Source organism: Nicotiana tomentosiformis, chromosome 9 (assembly GCF_000390325.3).
Source record: "Nicotiana tomentosiformis chromosome 9, ASM39032v3, whole genome shotgun sequence".
Taxonomy (NCBI): Eukaryota; Viridiplantae; Streptophyta; class Magnoliopsida; order Solanales; family Solanaceae; genus Nicotiana; species Nicotiana tomentosiformis.
The window spans coordinates 35917151-35932477 of record NC_090820.1 but is presented as its reverse complement, the minus strand read 5'-3'; the positions used below and the strand labels follow the sequence as shown (position 1 = coordinate 35932477).

Below are 15327 nucleotides of genomic sequence, written 5' to 3'. Positions count from 1 at the left end.
GTATTTTCGACCTCGAAGTAGTGTCTTGCGGATCGATTCGGTCACGGGCTCGATAGGGTTATCGAGCCGACTCCTCGATCGACCTTCGGGCTCGAGGCTCGTTAGTGCCGACTTTGGAGCTCACTCCCAAAAATCTAATTCCGACTTTTTAACACTCGAACTCGATCGAACGTAGGAAGGCCGAAATCTATTTTGACCGTATACAATACCTAATAAACACCTCATGTAAAATGCCTAAGTAAATTCAGCCGCGTGAACTGCACGCACAACAGCGTGGCAAATTGGACGAACAAAAAAATGTCATATGGCTTTTGAAGATAAAAAAAAGTGCTTTGAGAAAACCCAAAAAAAAGAAGGAAACAAAACAAAAGAAAAACAAGATAGCAAAATAACTTCTTCTGTAACTCCATTGTAGCCGCTATCATGTCCCCAATATTTCAATCTCTACCACCCTCACAATTTTAAGGTTCCTCAGAACATCCCTTTTCAGACCCTGTTTTCTTCCATGGCTCCCAGCCCCCACGATTTTCAAACTTTTTTCTATCGGCCTTCGCTGCACCACCTCCCCCTACCACAACCACGTCTTCCTCTTGCCAGACCCACCTTTATCTTTCTCCCCCACCTCACACGACTGTTAGATCCTTCTATCAGTATAATCGACAACTATTTTTTAATCTAACCAAAAAGAATAAATAGAAAAATGAAGAATGAATTGAAAATTGGTAAGTAAATATGCTCTAAACCCAGATCTTGAGGAGAAGGCCATAAGAATTTTGAAAAAGAAGATGAGAATAGTGAAATGCAAAAGGAAAGAGAATGATCTTGGCCATGATAGTTAAACTTTAGAACATACCGGAATTCTCATTACCGGCGAACACTAGTTTGGGCACCGACATTATTCTGTTCATGTAATGGCAGGAGCAATTTTTTTTCTATTTTATTTGATGTTCTTTGTGTTAGATTAGAAAATTGTTGCTATTATTATAATTGATTAGTGAATTATTTAAGATGTACCAATGAAGCAGTGATTGTAAGAAGAGAGAAGGGAGAAAGGAAAGGCTGATTTTGTGGCAGGAGAGATGAGGAATATAAAGAAAAAAAAGATGTGCCTTTTTGGAAAAGAAAAGGAAAAAATCTAATTTGAGACCCATTCACGCGCGATGAAGAAAATTGGTTTTGCCACATCAGTGTTTGTATGTAATGGGTATATTTTTATTGAAGTTGGAGCGTTCAATTAGTACTAGTGTGAGTTAAAGTGCCAAAATGAAAATTGGAGCCAAGTTTATGTGGTTGTCTAGGTATTTGGCCAATACTATTATATAAGAGTTCTACCATGTAAAAATCTCTATATTAAAAGTATTCTTCAAAAATTCAAATGATGGATTGCAGGTTGTGGCCACACCATTAGCAGCAAACGAAAAGTTGAGGAAAGATGATGGAGCAAAGAAAGCTAATACCCCACTTTATAGGAGCTTGATTGAAAGCCTGTTATACTTATATCTTACTTCAACGAGACCTGACATTATGTTTGCTGTTAGTTCATTATCCAAATTCATGCAAGAACTAAGCCATGTACATTTTGGAGATGCAAAAAGAGTTTTACGCTACTTGCAAAAAAATAATGGATCATGGGATAATGTACAAATTTGATGGGAATTTAGACTTAATTGGCTATTATTGACTGGGCTGGAAGTATAGATGACATGAAGAGTACTTCTTGTTATGCTTTCTTATTTGGTTCAAATATTTGTTCTTTGGTTGTCAAAAAGCAAAATATTATTGCTCAATCTATTGTCGAAGCAGAATACGTCTCAACAACTAAGGCTACTTCTCAAGCTATTTGGCTTGGGAGAATTCTTGAAGATATTGGTAAAAAAATAAAAAGGGAGGGATTGTTTTGTTATGCGATAGCAAACCATGCATTGCCATTGCGAAGAACCCAGTATATTTCCATCAAATATCATTTTATCCGAGAGGCACAAAAAAAAGTTGAAATTCAGCTATATTATTGCATGACAGAAGAACAACTTGCTGATATCTTCACCAAAGCACTTCCTATAGACAAGTTTTGCTACCTTCTAGAGTGCATTGGAGTTGTCAAACAAATGCATTAAGGGGGAGTGTTAGAATTACTGCATTCATAGATATTATCCTTGACTTTTATATTATCTAGGAGTATTTAATAATTTCAAGAGTATTTAGGTCTTCAATATTATCTCTTATTTTTTCAAGAAGTCTTTATAGGATCTTGTGATGCATGTATCTTATTAGTTGTTAGTTGTGCAATAGTATTTTGAGTAGTATAAATAAAGATGTATTTGGTGGTTGTAATTATCAAGTGGCCTTAAGTAGCCTAATACAACTTGTGCATTCTCTAAAAAGATATTCTCTTCCTAATTTTTCCAACTGAAAAAGCTGCAATAAACCAAAATAAACGAAAAGAAGAAGAATTCTCACATTTACATCCATTATCAAAATTCTTTTGTGAGTTCTACGTGGAAACTAATTTGTTGGGAAGTACAGTGAAGATAAGTTTAACTGCTATTCACAGATGTTGAAAAAACCTAGCTACTTTTTCACAATTTTCTTTTAACAAATTACAAAAATAAAAAATGCGAGAAAGTTGAACATTTCAGTCCCGTTACTAAATTTGTACGCACGTGTATGATCTTATGGCTCCCATATCTAGAAGTTGAAGATAGCAAAAATAAGGATGTTGAGATGGATGTGCGGGCATACCACGATTGATAGAATTAGGAATGAAGTTATATATTCGGGACAAAGTGGGCGCGGTCCCTGTGGAAGATAAGATGGGGGAAGCGAGACTTAGATGGTTCGAACATGTGAAGAGAATAGGCACAAATGTCCCGGTGAGGAGATGTGAGAGGTTGGCCGTGGAGGGCCTAAGGAGAGGTATGGGAAGGCTGAAGAAGTATTGCGTAGAGATGATTGGGCAATACATGGCGATGCTCCAGTTTACCGAGGACATGACCCTTAATAAAAAAGTGTGAAGGTCGAGAGTTAGGGTAAAAAGTTAGGTAACCGAGTGTTTTCCTTATTCATAACCGTAGTATTAGTACGTACTCTCAAAGTTTGTTGGTCTTATTTCTACTATTAATCTTTCTTGTCGTTTTTCTTTTCATTACAGTTTTGCTTATGTTTTATTGAGCCGATGATCTATTAGAAACAGTATCTCTATCCCCACAAGGTAGGGAGTAAGGTCTGCATTCACACTACCCTCCACATACCTACTATGTGAGATTTTACTAGATATGTTGTGTACGATCTTATGAAGGACTCATATGTCAATCCCAACTAGATTTATAGTCGTGCACAAGAATATAGTTACTAATTACTATTGAGCGATAAAAGTCCATGAAAAACAAAAAGATGTACATGACATACACTTAACGATCCGGTGAATGTAAATGTAATTTTTCACAGGAATCTTTCAAAAAAATTCAATAACACTTGTAATATCAACTTATTTGAGTGATGTACAATACTTCCTTTTTCACATAATAGTTAACAGTCTGAGTTGAGAATGCCAAACTAGGCAACCATTATTATTCGAACTTGTGACACTACAGTTTTGACCTATTGGCCATTGGACTATACCCTTTAGGGACAACCAGAGTATAGTGATGCAAATTTACACATGTACATGTGTCTAACATGTCCATAGCTGAACATTTACCAATGCAGAAAGAACATGGACAGACTTGAGCTTTGCAAATTTCAATCAGCAGACTGCAAAAAAAACATCTTTCTAGATGCTGCTAGTAGCAGTTTAAAATCTCCCCCACCGTCTGGCCCGCGGCTTCACTGGCAATGAGCTTGCACCAGTACCAGGAAATTCCCAGTCAGCAATAATACCATCCCACCCGGAGCTAACAAGCATGGGGTAGTAAGGGTGCCAGTTGCAATCTCTCACTGGTTCCTGATGGTAATCAAGTTTAGCAACCTGAGCTCCACTCACCTACAAATGGAATGAAAGAAATGCATGATATACAAGATGTTATCAAGTCCATTTTTTCAGAACAAAAGTTAATGCTCCCAAAATGCAGCACGAGGAGGCTGGCACAGATACCACCATTATCCCATAAAGCAACAACAACAAACCCAGTATAATCCCACAAGTGAGGTTTGGGGAGGGTAGTGTGTACGCAGACCTTACTCCCACCTTGAAGGTAGAGTTTCCAATAGACCCTCGACTTACGAAAGACGAGAAGAAAAGCAATAGCACCAAGCAATAACAACAAGAAGATAGTAAGAAAACGAAACGAAAGGAACAAGTAATACTAAAAAAAATCTAACAATAATAGAATAGAAGACTAACACTAATACTCTCGACTGCCTACTAACCGTCTACCTTGATTCTCGACCTTCACACCTTCCTATCAAGGGTCATGTCCTCGGTAAGCTGAAATAACGTTATATCCTGCCTAATTACCTCTCTAATACTTCTTTGGTCGATCTCTACCTCTTCTCAGCCCCTCCAGTGCCAACCTCCCACATCTCCTCACTGGGTCATATGTGTTTCTCCTCTTAACATGCCCAAATCATCTAAGCCTAGCTTCCCGCATCTTGTCCTCCACTGAATACACTCCCACTCTGGCCCAAATATCTTCATTCCTAATCATATCCATCCCGGTATGCCCGCACATCCATCTCAACATCCTCATATCTGCTACTTTCATCTTCTGGATATGCGAGTTCTTGACTGGCCAACACTCAGTCCCATACAATATAGTCGGTCTAACCACCATTCTGTAAAACGTGCCTTTAAATTTAGGTGGCACATTCTTATCGCATAAAACACCATATGCTAGTCTCCACTTCACCCACCCCGCTCCAATACGATGTGCAACATCCTCGTCTACCTCCCCATTTCCTTGGATGATAGACCCAAGGTACTTGAAACTATCTCTCTTAGGGATAACTTGTATATCAAGCTTCACAACTCCGTCCGCTTCACTGGTCCCGTCACTGAACTTGCACTCCAAGTATTCTGTCTTGGTCCTACTCAACTTTAACCCTTTAGATTCTAGTGTCTGTCTCCAAACCTCCAGTCTCGCGTTTACACCGCTTCGCGTCTCGTCAATCAGTAAAATATCATCTGCAAATAACATACACCATGACACCTCCCCTTGAATGTGGCGCGTCAGTGCGTCCATTGTCGAGGCAAATCAAAATAGGCTGAGAGCCGACACCTTGTGTAATCCCGCCACAAAACAAAACAAAAAATTATATGCGAGGTGTGCAGCTTGACCCTCATATAAAGCATATATACATTCGAAGTAACTATATGAAAGGCATAGTAGACATACAATTCGTGGGAAGAGTGATAATTTCCTTCATGCTCAAAACTACTTAATCAAATGGGGAAAATGCCTGAACCCTGATTAGCAAACCTTTTTTTGCTATCATTGATCATCAAAATGGAGACATAACATTTCTGACGTTATTTCATGCTTAATCATCAAGTTAGAGAAAACGGAGTTCAAGACCATAGTTCCGCTCAGATTATCCAGTCATCAGTAATTGGCCTAAAGATATCCAACCACTCAAAGCTGCAGAAATTCCTAGCTACATGCAGAATGCATATATCCAAGTTATCAAAAGAAATGAGCAGATTTAGACAAAAGATTCACAAGCTAATGAACCTAATATATCAGCTTATGATGTATGAAGCAAGAAAGTAAGGTGTTGAAAAGAAAAAAGAGCAGATCAAATAACGGTATAAAGCTCCAAGTATACCACATCATAGATATAAACAGATGAATCGGCTGATCCAGTATAGATGAACTTTTGCCCTGTGCTGCAAGAATAAAACTTTTGCAGATTAGACATTCTTCTGCAGATGTCATCAAATAGAAGAATCAAAGCATCAAAAAGCAACATCCTATAAAACACACGATTCCCAGGTTAATAGATTCATGAATCATGATAAAACTATTCATATTAAAAACTGAAGTAATTCCTCATATTAACTGTTAATGTTAATTATACCAAGCAAATATTGCACATTGGTCTTAGGTGAAGATGAAGGGGAGCCTTGGCATTTCGGGTAAAGTTGTTGCCATGTGACCAGGAGGTCACGGGTTCGAGCCATGGAAACAGCCTCTTGCAGAAATGCAGGGTAAGGCTGCGTACAATAGACCCTTGTGGTTCAGCCCTTCCCCGGTCTTAGGTGAAGATGTCTCACAAACAATGAACTTAAGAAATCACGACAAGAGACAAAAGTGATTCCAATTACAGGACTACTAGACATCAATAGAACACCCCAAAAACTTAAGCAATCAAAAAACTGGAATTTCTTGAGCCGCTGCAGAGAAACAATTATGATATGCAGAGGCACTAAAATTCCGAAGATGACAACTATACTTATAGAAGCAAGTCCGTTGGCCAAATTTTATAATCAGAAAATGTTTAGCAAAGAGAAACTTGACCAACACAAAGAATACCATGAACCACCAACCTGTGTGCAGGAGAGAAATAACAGCGTATAAGAGTGCGCAAGACTTTGTGGCCTTTATAAGTAGCCAATGACAGGTCATGTGGGTTTCTCTTGTTTCTAACATGTTCCGGGTAGTCCATCCATCTGTAATCCCAGTCATAACTTCTAGGCCTTGGGGAGCTACATAAAAGAAAGTAGAATTATTAGCAATGCCAATGAGATCTTCTTTGCCAATAAACCTACGATCTGAAAAAAGAGGTCAAATAATTCTATGTGATAGAGGAGAAAGAAAATCAGCAATGAAAAGTGTTTCCTCAAGACTCAAATGCACTGATTAGTCATGTACTGAACCATTATTGGATAGAAAAGAACCAATTCAAGCACTAATTATGCCCATGAGGAGGAGAAGAGGAAGATGTGGCGAGGAAAAAGTAGGAAAAGGAGGATGGACAAAACAAAATAAAGAAAAGAAAAAAAGGAGACAAAAGGATCAAGTGAGACATACTAATTAATGTTAGAAGACATTTTCCTTATATCCCAGAGTTTGATAGCCTGATCTTTCCCATTTGAGATAAGATACCGGCCATCTCCACGAGTGTCAATATATGTAATGCCTTCTAGATGTCCAATGAGAACTCCAGCTGCTAGCCCTCTAGTACCAAAGCAACGCCTGTCCCAAACCTGATCAAGAATCCTTCCTCAATCAAACAGATATATACTTGCAAAATCTAAGCAACGAAACAACAATAGTATTTTGGCTGTCCATGAGAATCCCAAAGAACCCTCCAATGCTAGATAAAAACAAGCATTGTTTAACTACAAACTATCAGAATCATTAAGGGGTTAACGCTCATATTAATGGGATTACACCACCATCCGTAAACAAAAATATAAGTCAAAAGGTTCCATATGACCCACATATCCGAACGTTAAAACAGAACAGCATCATGAAATATACTTTAATAAGAAGCCATTTTGCCAGTCTGGGGTTGGTTAAATAATAGAACGGATGGTCCAGAAAATGGTCACCAAAAGTCCATCAAAAAGTTGGATAAAACTTACCTTACACAGGCTATCATCGCTTCCAGAATATATGAGGTGTCCAGTCTCATCAGCAAAGCATACAGCATTGACATCAGACTGCAATGAAAAACGCCGAGCAAATTACAAAATGCTTGCACATCTGGACATCTAAATCTAAGAACCTGAAGAGTAGATAAAAGACTTCTATTATAACGCATGATACATATATTCAGCCTAAGACACCCACTTCGTGAGTTCTCAAAACCAGATGGCCAAGTTCAGTGGATATTTTGGTCAAATTTGTGAATTCAAGTTCTTGAGGAGATTAGCAACTTAAAGTAATTCAGAAACATGGCGCAAGAAGGTAAAAAATTGTGCCACCAAAATAAGTTCTATTCTGATATCCTAGGAACCTGCTTGTTAAAGAAACAATTTACTATGCATATACTGAGCACAGAAATCAACATCAACTCCATGAGTCAGAAGTTCCATCATCATGGTCAAATACTAATTTCCTCTTTCAGGAAAGTGATTGGGTGAAACAGCCACCAATCACCAAGAACACAGAAAGAAGTGACAATTAATAAGGGGAAATACTCACTTGCAATTAACTTCTGTCGGCTCAACTCTTTCCCTCGCCAAAAGAAAAGGGAAAAGAAATGCTTAACTAGATACAATGCACACATTTTGGGAAGGAAAGCTAGATATGAAAAAGTATTGAACATAATTCACCTGATGATGGAAACATTTATTAAGATGCCCAATTCAGAGGCATACCCAGTTTTATTTCACGGGAAGATACACTTAGCAAATACACCGTACAGAGATCAAACTAAGATGGCTGATTAGCCATATCTGCTACTACTAAAAGAACATATTACGATACCTTATGAGCTGGAATTTGAAGACTTGGCCTTCTTGCTTCAAGATCATAAACATATATTGAATTATCGCTGCTGCCAGCAACAAGTTCTCGCCCATCAGTAGAAAACTTCACAGAGAATATTCCAAATGAATAATCGTCATAATCATCGGTAAGGTGAAGAAAATTCCAAGCCTTCATGAATTTCCTGCATAAAAAGAGGAAATACCAGATTTAGATACGCCAAAGCTCATGAACTATTTGCTCAAAAATTTAGCTGTCTTGATATTGACTTTGAGCCAAGTCAAGATGGATGGCCATATAATCAAGGACCAGATGCTTCCTTAAATTGAACTTTCAGACAAATGCAGCCAAATCTCATCTACCCAATTACTAAATCTTTTTGTAAAACAGCTACCCATCTATAGGAGATCTAAAGAGGACTACTGGGGTCAGACTTTTATATAACAGCTTCCCATCTATAGAAGATCTAAAGACGGTTTCCGGGGTCAGCCATCCAATAGAGCTTCAAAACTATTTTGCTTTTGATCATAGATTTGGAAATCTTGCTAAAAGAATTTAAAGACACTAGTCAAAAATTTACTAGAAACTGATCTGAAGTATTGCTGAACTGCAATGTATTAGATACTGTCATCATGTGGTTGATGATAACCTTCAGCATAAAGCCTCTTTTAGAAATAGTGACAAGAATTGAGAGTCCCAAACGAGATATGGCTATCCATGATACCACAAAACAAAGCAAGAACCTTTTGTTGTTTATACCCACCCCAGCATTATTTTGCATTAGTGCATGCAAAAGAATGAGAAGGCGTGATGTAAGAGGATTCAAAAGTATGCATAACTGAAGTAAGAAACTGTAAAATCTAGTATTCTTGGTGTATTTTTTACTTTATTGATCTTGCAAATGTAAAAGAAGTTTAAAATTACTACTATCACACCTAAGAACAACTCTATTATACTACATGAAGCCTTTGATATGGTTATCAAAAACCTAGATGGACGCTTGAGGTCATTGACTATAGAAGTCCACTATGACAGTCATGATACACAATGTTTCATACCCAATGAAACCCTTAAATAAGACCTCCGACTGCATGCCCAATGTCAATTACAATGGCACTATTATAAAACGAGGCACAGCATAACACCTCTTGCTGAACCAACTAATATAACAAGGTGTATAGGATACATTAAATTGGCAGCATCACCTTAATTGCCCTAAAAAGAAAGGGGAAGCAAATGATGTCTGCACTAGTCGTTTAGGGAATATCAGAAATCATACGCTAACACTTCAGATTCTTCATTTGAAGACCATAATACTGGCAAACTTATTTTCTCTGTATTTGCATAAGTACCCAAAACTGACGTTTATGATGTTAAATGGTGATACAATAGTGCAGCAAAGAAGCAGGATATGTTGTCAAATTATAGTTTTCTATCTTTTACATGTTTTGACATAACAAGTAAAACATACCGTAACATTTGCAACAGACTGTTTCATACCAGATCCAACATCAACAATATGGACAATGGGTGAAATACTGGAATAAACCTGTTATCAACAAATAAAAACCAACTCAGAATTGTGACAGAAGAAGTGACAGCGGAAAAACACGGTGGACTAGATGTTGTGTTAATCAAATTCAACAAGCTACAGCTGCATCAAATATTTAAGAGCTTGCGATAATGTCAGACTGAAAATACTTTCCATGATGTAACAAGAAAAACAAAGCTCATCCTCAAAATCACAGAATCTGTTGAAACAAAAAGAAATAAAGTAGCCCAATTTTATGATAATCATAAGAACCAACCAAATCCCAATTATAATTACATGGACAACGACTAATTATGCACAAAATTGTGTTAGTCTTTACGAACTTACAAGAAAACGCTGGTCTGGAGAAAGCGACGTATCAGTGATTGTCCATCGTAAACTTCTTGCTGTAATATCCTTTTGGATTTTCCAGCCTCGATCAACATTATATATCCTAATATGACTTTCCTGTTTCCAGGAAGAACGACAATAAGATCATAACTGGCAATGGACATAAAACATAGGTAAGATCTCTCTATACTTACTGGAAATAGAAAATTCAGCTAGATAGACCAAAACCTGAAATCCCGCGACAAAAAGAGAACCGTCTGATGAAAACTGTGAAACATAAGCGCAGCTCCTCATTTGATCAACTACAGAAGGGCCATTTGTTGGAAGATACCGGCTCAAAAGATGACAACAGTCTGCTGATGAAAATCTTCCTCTACCACTATAATTCCCTTCCCTGGCAGCCAACATATTAACAGGTGAAAATGGTGCTTTTCTCTTGCCAAGAAGCAGCTGTTGCATTCGCCCGTGTGGGTCTGACCTAATCTTTGTGAGGTGGGCAATTTCATGATCAAGACAACTTGTTCCCTCATCAACTCTTTGATCAATATTTAGTATCCCATCTCCCCTTGCACTTTCACAAGCATCCAATAACCTCCTAGACCTGCTCATGGTCTATCTTTTCACTTTCCTCCAAAGTTCATAGAGTACCTAACCATGCAACACCGAATTACTGCAACAACAACAACTAAGCCTCAGTCTCAAACAAGTTGGGGATTAGAGGATATATGAATCCTCACTGACTATGTTACTACTTATAAACTCATCTCACGCCAATATTATGCTACACCAAACTGAAGAATAAAATACTAAGAGTTATTATGCCAATTTCAAAAAGACTAAGCTAAGTCTATTCATGTAAATATCACTGAAATATCAATATTCAAATTACATGTCCTACTAGATTAACTTCATAAAAAAGAAAACGGGGTTGGAATTGACACAAATAGATAACAGATGAAGACACCCACCAAAGCACTAGCTATCAAAATAAACTGAGTAAGCTGAACAAACCTTTAATTAACTTCAAACACCAAAAAGATTGGAACTTTTTTAACAAAACATACAGAAACAATTGACAGTTATACTCATCAACTGAATTCAAATGTCAAAAGAAAAAAAAAATCAAAACTTTGATAGTACCTTAGAATTGAAAAGAATGTGGACAATTCAAGAAAATTACTCAAGAAAGTAATCTGGGAGGTGTTGACTGAATATAAATTTGGATTTTATTGGATAGTTTTGAAAAATGTTTGAGAAAAAGATAAAGGGTGGGAGAATCTTGACGGTTGTGTGTAGCATATACGTGGAGGTACAAGGTCTACTCCTGGAAGTTAGTAAACCGGCAACACCTATTTGAGACTTTTTGCTATTGCTGGGGTTTTTTGGTAACTGGAATATCTATGTTTTGGCTTTCTCAGAGTCGACCTAGAAATAAGAAAATGTAAGGCTACTTCCCAAAAAAGAAGAAAAAAGAAAATGTAAGACTTTTGGGATATTCACGAATTGAGTCTTTGGGACTATGTTATTATGTTTAATCTTTTTAAGTTACCATTGAAAGATTCATTCTATTTTGTAAATAGAATATAACTTGGATCTAATTTGATCCTAAAAAGTAAAAACTAGCTCAAAGTAAAGATAAGACTATATAAGACTAATAAATATTTTTAACTAAGGTGGGATTAACACCCTTTTGTACATCTAGGCCACAGCAGGACATAATTGTATTGGTGAAAAATATATTGTGACGATCCGATAGGTCGTTTTGAGTACTAGCTTTTAATTCTATATTTCGAGACCTCTATTAGTTCCATTTGATGTTCCTTGAATTACGTGTGTAGTCCTAGTCTTTTTTCGAAATGTTTTTACGTAAAAATTTGAAGAAAATATAATTTTTTTTTGCTTTAAAAACAACTTGAGTTGGCTACGGTCAATATTTTGTGTAAATGACCCCGGATCGGTATTTTGACGATCCCGAAGGGGCCGTATCGTGATTTTGGATTTGGCCGTATGTTCGGAATTGAAGTCAATAAGTTGATTCAACTTATTTTGCTGAAAGCTAGCAATTTGAAGGTTTGGAATTTCCTATGTTTGACCGTATATTGGTTTTATGGCTACCGGGTTCGAATTTTAACTTTGGGAGTTGGTATAGGTCTGTTTTGTCATTTGACACTTGTCTGCAAATTTTGGTGCAAAACGGATTTGGTTTAATAGGATTTGGACGCTTGATTATGATTTTAGAGGTTCTTGAGTTTTCTTTGAAATTTCATGTATTTTGATATCTAATTCGTAGTTCTATATGTTACTTTGGTATTTTGATTGCGCGAACGAGTTCGTATGATGTTATTACACTTGTGTGCATATATGGTTTGGAGCCCGAGGGGCTCGAGTGAGTTTCAGGTAGGCTACGAAGCATTTTTGAACTTAAGAAGTTGCTGGTTTTCAGCTGTATCTGATGTCTAGTGATTTGTACTTCGCGATCGCGAAAAGAAAATTGGGACTGGGCGATTTTGTTCTCCGCGAACGCAGGGACTGGAACGCAAAAGCGAAGCAGTGGGGGGCTTACCCTTTGCGAACACGACCTTCCTCTCGCGAACTCGAATAGTTATTGGGGTCTGGGGGAAAGGTGGTCTGTTACTCGTCACGAACACGAAGGTAAGGGGGGTTAAGCCTTCGCAAACACGAAGGTTTCATCGCGAACGCGTAGGTCATTTGGGCCGTTATTCTTCGCGGATGTGTCATGCTCTTCACGAACGCGAAGCTATAGGGAAGAATTAGTCGTTAGTGGTTAAGGGTATTTGGGGGTAGAGTTTAACTCTAGGTTGGGTTTCTCTCCTCGGCACAAGGATTGCCCTGGGCCTTGAGACCCTTGGGAATTTTGAAGTGTCGCGGTATTTAAAGGGGGTATCAACCTTGAGTAGAATTCTCTCCTTAGCCTTTAATTCATTTACACTTATTACTCTCTTTGGGTTTGGTGTTTAATGACAATGAAAGATCTTCAATATTGATCACTTACTAGGCATAACCTCCACATTAGTATGACTTTTCTTAGTATTTAAATACTGCCAGTGATATTTACTTTTATCATTTGCTTACGAGTTTCATTTGGATATGTATATAATACAGTTATTCTAATGACTTCTCTTTTCCTTTTTAAACATGTACAACGATTTGGGCCTGCTGAGTTCTTTAAGAACTTAGGTCCAAGTCCAGCCTTGTTATGTCTCAGAAGGTTTAGAGTTAGCTGTCACTTGTGTTGCTCATCCCTGTTACTGGTGGACCTGCCTTTTGAGGCCTAAACCTCCCAGAGTCACTTCTTTCTCTTCACTTCTTTATTATTATTTTCGTTATTCTCCAGTTGCACTATATCGTTATTCTTTTCCATGTGTCCTGTTGTTTTATCTTACATGTATATGACAATTGTATATTGGATTGAATGCTTTATTTTATCCTTTAACTCACATAAAATAATTTAGGCAAGCCTTAAAGAATCTAGGATTAAAAGAAGCATAAGTTAGCAACTAATCCTACATCCGCTAATCATGAACTGTTATCAATTTATTATACTTTGCTAACTCTTCTCCTATAGATTTTTGAAGCCCAAAGGCTTAACAAAGGCAGCAGACCCTCTTTCAAAAAGGAAAATCAGAACTGTCGTGAATTTTAATCTTTTAAATGGGAATCAACTATTTCGAAAAGATTAAAGTGATGTTGCCCCGCCTGACGCACGTGTATTAAAATATTTCAAAGACGAGATTTGAATCATTTTTTACCATTTTCAAGTTAGAGCTCGGCCTAGAGGCAATTTTGAAGAGGTTTTCATCCTAACTTCATTGGTTAGTAAATTTTAACTCATTTTATTATATTTTCATAAACTCTCATTGATTTTAACCTTTAATCTAGAATTTTTCATGGTAGAAACTAGGGATTTGGGTGAAAATTGGGAATTTTGTAAAATTGAGATTTAGACTTCAAATTAAGGTCAGATTTCGAAATAAATTACATAATCTGGCTCGGGGGCAAATGAGTAATAGGGTTTTGGTTCGAATCTCGGGTTTTGACCAAGCGAACCCGGGGTTGACTTTTGTTGACTTTTTTCAAAATCATTAAAGATTGAATCTTTTTCACTTGTGGATAGTTTCTAAATCCTATTTTGATTTATTTGAACTATATTTGGCTAGATTTGATTGGTTTGGAGACTAATTTCTAAAAGAAAAGCCACAGTTGAGCATTGATTTGGTTGCGAAGTAAGGTAAGTGTCGTGGTTAACCTTAACTTGAGGAAATTAGGACTAGTTGGTCTATTGGCTACATGAATTATGTGTGGGGACAGCGTATATGTAAGGTGACGAGTACATATATGTTATTCTTAGGTTAAACCATGCGGGTGGAAATTGTTTTATCGTATTTTGTTGATTCATTGACTATGCTTTCCATGCCTTAGATAAATTATTACTTCTTTAATTATTCACCTTCATATCTATTGTTTAGTTTGAAGTTGTTGAGATTTTAAAAGTTGAATTGAATTATCATTACACTATGAATGAAGTGAAATTGCTTTCCACCTTGTTTTGCTATCTTGGATTGATGTTGTTGCTTGGTGAGGAAGAGAGAAAAGCACGAAGGGTGTTGCCGTGCCTTATTTGTATATAATATTATTTATACGATAGATTGAGAGGATTGAAGTACGAAGGGTGATGCCGTGCCATTGACTCATTATTATCATTTATCATATCATGTGAGGAAGAGAGTAAAAGTAAAAAGGGTGATGCCGTGCCATTTTATTTATGATATTACATGGTGAGGACGAGAGTAAAAGCACAAAGGGTGATGCCATGCCATTTTTATTTCATTCTCTTATTTGGATCCCGAATTGGTGATTTACTTGGATGCATTGTTGTTTATTTCGGAAAACTGTTATTTGATGATCTCGTACTTGTGGGGAATGGGTAGATTTCTAATATTTGCATACCAAATGGGTAGATAATATGCCTATATGACTCAATGATTTACTTGTTATATATATGCTATTCCATCACTATGTGCACTATAGAAATTATGCCATTAGGGAAAATAAGTA

General features: G+C 37.1%; 1 protein-coding gene and 1 pseudogene across 1 annotated transcript; one reads left to right on the top strand and one right to left on the bottom strand.

Moving 5' to 3' along the window:
• The first annotated feature begins 1160 nt into the window (after nt 1–1160).
• On the top strand, nt 1161–2114 carry LOC138898598 (secreted RxLR effector protein 161-like). Its single transcript, XM_070184674.1, has 4 exons — nt 1161–1193; nt 1390–1638; nt 1770–1869; nt 2020–2114. Exons 1-4 carry the CDS (start codon nt 1161–1163, stop codon nt 2112–2114), a joined length of 477 nt encoding a protein of 158 aa, XP_070040775.1.
• Nucleotides 2115–3449: 1335 nt separating this feature from the next.
• LOC104098552 (LEC14B homolog) lies at nt 3450–11660 on the bottom strand (annotated as a pseudogene).
• Between the last annotated feature and the right edge of the window lie 3667 nt (nt 11661–15327).

What these genes read in the sequence shown, in the direction of transcription:
- LOC138898598 (XM_070184674.1), top strand. Translation starts at nt 1,161, where the DNA reads ATGAAGAAAATTGGTTTTGCCACATCAGTGTTT. An exon ending in GTTTTGCCACATCAGTGTTT is followed by an intron (nt 1,194 to 1,389) that starts GTATGTAATGGG and finishes GATGGATTGCAG; the next exon opens with GTTGTGGCCACACCATTAGC. An exon ending in GAGAATTCTTGAAGATATTG is followed by an intron (nt 1,870 to 2,019) that starts GTAAAAAAATAA and finishes ATTGCATGACAG; the next exon opens with AAGAACAACTTGCTGATATC.